Source organism: Myotis brandtii, unplaced genomic scaffold, assembly GCF_000412655.1.
Source record: "Myotis brandtii unplaced genomic scaffold, ASM41265v1 scaffold206, whole genome shotgun sequence".
NCBI lineage: Eukaryota > Metazoa > Chordata > Mammalia > Chiroptera > Vespertilionidae > Myotis > Myotis brandtii.
This window is the reverse complement of record NW_005357691.1, coordinates 683,672-689,461: the sequence shown is the minus strand read 5'-3', so window position 1 is coordinate 689,461 and position 5,790 is coordinate 683,672. Positions and strand designations below refer to the sequence as shown.

The 5,790-nt window shown below is 37.7% G+C and overlaps 1 protein-coding gene across 1 annotated transcript; it reads right to left on the bottom strand.

Moving 5' to 3' along the window:
- Positions 1–745: 745 nt before the first annotated feature.
- BRS3 (bombesin-like receptor 3) lies at positions 746–5,323 on the bottom strand. Its single transcript, XM_005865331.2, has 3 exons — positions 4,744–5,323; positions 2,834–3,185; positions 746–1,220 (listed from the first exon to the last, which is right to left on the bottom strand). Exons 1-3 carry the CDS (start codon positions 5,175–5,177, stop codon positions 810–812), a joined length of 1,197 nt encoding a protein of 398 aa, XP_005865393.1. The 5' UTR covers positions 5,178–5,323; the 3' UTR covers positions 746–809.
- Between the last annotated feature and the right edge of the window lie 467 nt (positions 5,324–5,790).

Sequence of the window (5,790 nt, the reverse complement as noted above, 5' to 3'; positions counted from 1 at the left end):
TCATTACCTTATACTCACTGACCCCCAAAACATTTTCATTGCAAGTGCTCAGGTTTAGTTATATTGGAATAGAGATTAATAGAAAAGGGCAGTCAAAAAACCTGTTAAGGTTTATTTTTTAGGACTTTAAAAAATGTATTTTTATTGATTTTAGAGATGAAGCAAGAGGGAGAGAGAGATATAAACATCAACGATGAGAGAAAATCATTGATTGGCTGCCTTCTGCACAACCCGCCCCCCCACTGGGGATTGAACCTACAACCCCTGCAAGTGCCCTGATCAGGAATCAAACCATGACCTGGTTTATAGGTCAATACTCAACCACTGAGCCATGCCAGTCAGACAAGGACTTTCCTTTTTAAGAAAAGTGCAGAAGAGATTTTTTTATCCCCTTTTCATATGCAAGACATAATGTCTAGATTTACAGCACATAATCAACACAAACACAGTTTATGAAAATCATGGGAATATACGAGAAATTAAAAGCATTATAGATGGGATGGAAACAAATTAGATTTTTAAATGTTATCTTGTTCGTTTTACCTTCCCTTCTATGCAAGCTCCCTTAGGACACACTGACATATATAAATGTATCTTTCTAACCTAGGGGGCTTAATTTTATTTAGCCCAATAACGTTAATATTTGTACATTTAAAAAATCATGGTTTGTCTTTTACTTATAAGGGTCCTTCACTCCTAAGATTTCAACACAATTTACAAACAACAAAATTCCTGACAACATACACCTACACACAGCTCAGAATCGGATACACACGCTGGGAGGAAAAAATACCAATTTAATTTAAAAGCTAGACTTTGTCATCTTCCTTCACACTACACCCAGTGAACAAGGTCACACTAATTTCAGACACCTGCGTGCTCCCAGCACAGGGGACCCTTCTCATCACAGACAGGTTGTCAAGAGGGGTATCTTCAGGAGGAGGGTCAGGCAACTCTGCCTTGCAACAGAATAACTGAGCTTTAAAATGCTTCTGGAAGGTTTTGCTCAGCCAGTAAAGAGCAAAGGGGTTTACACAAGAATTGCTGAAAGCCAGAACCCGAGAGAAAATGGTGACTATAAAGTGAATGGCAGAGGGGTCCAGGTAGGTTTGATAAGTGAATGAGTGGTAAAGATACAAGAGGTGATTCGGCAACCAGCAGAGAGCAAACAGAGCCACCAGCACCAACACTATTTTGGCAATTCTCTTCCGGGATTCAATCTATAAGAGGGAAGAAAAATGGCAAAAGAAAAAATTCATTTAGCTGGCAGATTTAAAAAAGCCATTCTCTAGATTTACCTAGAAATATATAGTCAACAAGCTGATGTCCCTTTAAACATGCGTTTATAGAGATAACTGCCTGGGATGTGTGGGAAGGCAGCCTGTGGCTATAGAATACACATGGTAACCCATGATCTTGGTTTCATTAGCTCCAATTCAGGGACTCCCACCCCTGGTTTTGAGGTACTCTAGGATGTCTCCAATGATCTCAAGGAGTGTTATGAAATGTTGGAAATTTTAATTAAATTAACAATAGAGAGATACTATACAAGACTGCTTTCACCATATCAGCAGAGGCTGACTAGGTTAGAATATTATTCTGGGGTTTATGAAAGTTGCCAAGTTGGTACCAAAAACTGCTTTTAATCTGTAGGAATTCTAAATATATAGTCAAAGGAATAAATATCAATGTTCCTTCTTCATGTGTGAAAATAATCTTATACCTATTTAATTTATTGATTTTGAGAGGGGGGGGAGAGAGAAACACATTGATTTGTTGTTCCACTTATTTGTGCATTCATTGATTGCTTCTTGTGTGTACCCTGACCAGGGATTAAATCCACACCTTGGCGTATGGGGACGATGCTCTCCAATTGAGTTAGCCAGTCAGGGCCAATCCTACACTTATTAATAAGAAAAACGAACCAGATGAAATGAAGACATTGTGTGTAGTCACAGGGCAAAGATAACTGTTCACATGGGCATTAAATATGCAACTTAGCCTAATGAGCACCACTGTTTAACCATCCAAATGAACTAGCTCCAAAAAAGGTGCTGAGCTCTGCAAACATGTCAAGAGATAAATGGAATCTTCCCTCTCCCCCAAGAAATATAGAAATCCTGTTGCATTTTTAAAAAGGGAACAATGTTTTGGCAACACTCTTTTTATTCTGTTAATATTTATGGGAGGAGAGCACACCTGGCTCTTGCAATAGTCTTTTTTCTTCTTTTAAACTTTCTTGCAATAGTCTTAAACAAGCTTCTGTGAGTCACTGTGTTCTCTTGCCGCTGGCACTTCATACCTGCAGACCTCAGTTTACTCATCTGTGTGTAAGTGGTTTGCATTGAATAATGTTATGGCTTCTTGCCAGTTCTATCATCCTGTGTTTTTCTATCATTCTGTTACACTTTTTAAAACAAAATATACTTCTCTTTATAGAACCACCTTGTATAATGTTCCTCATTATTCCATTATGTAAATAATTTTGACTGCTCCCAAACTTCAGCTATCCTGTTTCTAATAGTAGTAGTTCTACTATTTATTGAATTCTTACTATGCACCAAGAACTATGCTAAGCATTTCATATAGAACATCTAGTCCCCATGTTCATTTTACAGACCAGGAAACTGAGGCTCAGGGAGGTTAAGTAAGTTGCTCAAGATCGCTCAGCTAGTATGTGATAGAGCTGGAATTAAATTCTGGGTCTGACAGACTCCAGAGCCCACGACCATAACAAAATACCATACTGCTATTGTATTTATTGCTCACAGGTGCTAAACTAGGACCTTTCACTTATAAATAAATTCATGAATGAGTCCTGATTAATACATACCTGCTTGCGGACATGGCTTTGTTCTTCAGTAGGTATGTTCAAGGTGCTTTTGTAAAGAGTCTTAGCAATCAAAGAATAATAGACAGAGATAATAGAGAGTGGAATAATGTAGAACACTAAAAAGCACAGCAGAGAATGTATCTCTTGCAGGAGCCTCTCTGAAATAGGGTAAGAGGCACATGATTCAAATGTCATATTTTTGTTGGGATCTCGAAAAGTATATACATTTGAAAATATAGCCTCTGGTAGAGCAATTATCATAGACATAATCCAGATGCAGCCAGCTTTGGCACAGGTCTTCAGGATGGCATTGGAGGGCTGTCGCTCCAGAGGCTTCACGACTGCCTTGTATCTAGGAACACATAAGCATAGGCAAAGATCAAATAAATATCAAAATTACAGACTCAAGGTTAAAAGTGGTCATCCAGTTCTACTCCTATCCGAATGTATATAACTAAGTCAACATTAACCACCTGGAATTAGTTGTGGTTTCAAATACACATAATACATCCCAGTATTTTTTATTTGTGTCAATCACCTCTTCCCTTATTCAGTATGAGATATTGCAGGTTTGCGGTTTTATAATTTTATGTGTAGATCTTCTATTTAGGACAAATAAGTTTTTTTCCAGCATAATTTTATGTGTGATTGAGATTAATTCATTACCTGTGTATTACCTTAAGTATTCTAAAATACTTTTTATATAAGTGACTGATGTGAAACCTAATTCTACTTTCTTCATGAGTGAGCAGTCATGAATTACTAGAAAAGAATTCTATGAATTTATGCAGTAAAGAGGAGAGGGTTAATTTCTTCCCTGTTGAAAAGTGCTAATTTGTTGCCCAAGCCTGTTGTAGGTAGATTTGGGGCAAAGCAAGGGTGAAATCAGGAACCTTGTACCCATGCAAAGATGCCTCTTTATTCTGACATATCCACCTTAAAAATCTACAGCCTTTCAATAAATCTGTCCTCAGATAAAATATAAAAAATCAGAACCAAAAAAAAGGCACCAGGAAAGCTTTTCCTCCTCTCAGATTCCAGAATCTGAAGAAGCTATTCCTTCTGGTATTGCCAGGCATTGATTACTTATAGGCTTCTTGCAGACTTTCTTAAGCATCACTTTTAACATTTAGAGCCTCAATTTTGTTCATGTTTTCAGTTACCATTCTACAATAGGAATACAGAAAAACACAATACTTAGACTGAAAATATCCTAACAGAGCCTGAACACTCTAACTGCCAGAGGTTTTCACATGCTTTATACATAGAGATCTAAAAGTTAAACAAGATTAATTTATTTCTCTGGAAACGAAAATGTCATTGAATGCTTATAGAGAAAACATACAATTAAGTGGTGATATTACACTGATTTATCAGGAAACTGAAAACCTCACTGTTTTTCTGCCACTAATTAATTTGATGAATTTAAAATAAATTATATACATGTATTTTTTTATTTTTTTTACTGGTCTTCCAGTAGTCAGTAATGCATATGTGGTCAATTTCACACTTAGGCTGATTTTTAAATGTTGACAATATTGCACCACTAGGCTGCACTAACGTATAAAGCATGAATTGTTTTTCTTTTACACCTGGAACAATTTTCCGTTATAAACTGGGGAGGGGGGTGGGGATCGGGGATCGTTCACATATTCTTTCAAGCAAACAAATTTCACTTCAAAGAGAAAACATTATCCCTAAAACATACAATTTCAACCTCTCCTCTGATGCTAACACAGGAATTTTAACATTCTTACACCAACTTTTATTTAAAATGACCCCAATTTATCAATCTTACATCCAGCTTACGGTATGAGAAAAGCAGAATAGCCAGTGAATGCTAAGTACAAGCTTTCCTTTTTTCATCTCATTTCACACTCTGGCAAATATAACTGAGAAAAGAAACCTACCTGTCAGCGCTGAGAATTGTTAAGGTGAACACTGATACACCAACAGAAGTGAGCCGAATGAAAGAGAGCACCTTACATCCAATTCTTCCGAACAGCCATCCTTCTGCAAGGTAGTGGGTTGCATCCACCGGCACACAAGTTAGCAGAAGTAAAAGATCTCCAAAAGCCAGGCTAGTGATGAAAATATTTGGAACCGTTTGCATGGATTTAGTCTTGAAAAAGACTTTGATGAGAATAGCATTTCCAAGGATGCCCACTGAAATGATCACAGCATACGTTATATAGATGGCACACAATGCTTCTATTCCTGGAGAGTTGTCTCTGGTCCATCCTTTATTTTTGGTATCATTAGGAACAACAGAGCTGGATGATTCTGTGTCATTTGTGATTGAAATGAAAGTCTGATTAGGTGACTGAGGCTGTCTTTGAGGCATTTCTTCTGAAGACTATGCTTTTAATATTTCTTCTGTTCAGTTCAAGTGTGGTTGACTGTCACGTCTAATGCCCACATCTAGTTATGAGATGGTAGAGGAACAGAGCAGAATGGCAAGCAAATTCAAGACATCCGGATACTGCTTTCCTTCAGTTGTTCTGTGTCTCCCAGCATGCTTGGCTAAGTGCTTACGAATCTGGCACTGAAGAGTCAGAGGTGGAGGAGTTTTATTGGCGTTTCTGTGACAGAAGGAGGGGGGGTTGGGAAATGCTCTGCAGTTGCTTGTTCTTCCCTGTTGGGGAATCTTATGAATAACGAGATAGTATAGAATAATACCTATTGTTTATTAGAATCACTCTGTTTCCATATCAAACCACAAAAATCTATATAGATCTTGTTACTTTTCTACTCGGGCTCATCATTCACTTTTTGCAATCAGAAGATGGTCTAATGTATTCTTTTGCATGATAAATAAGTATGTATGTCCCCTGAAGCACAAACTTGAATCCACTTCTCTAGATTTCATATCAGTGAGGTGCTGAAGCAAGCATCACTCACATTTTGACAGGGCTGATGTCACCTCCAAGGAGGGATAATTCAGGTGACCTGGGCTT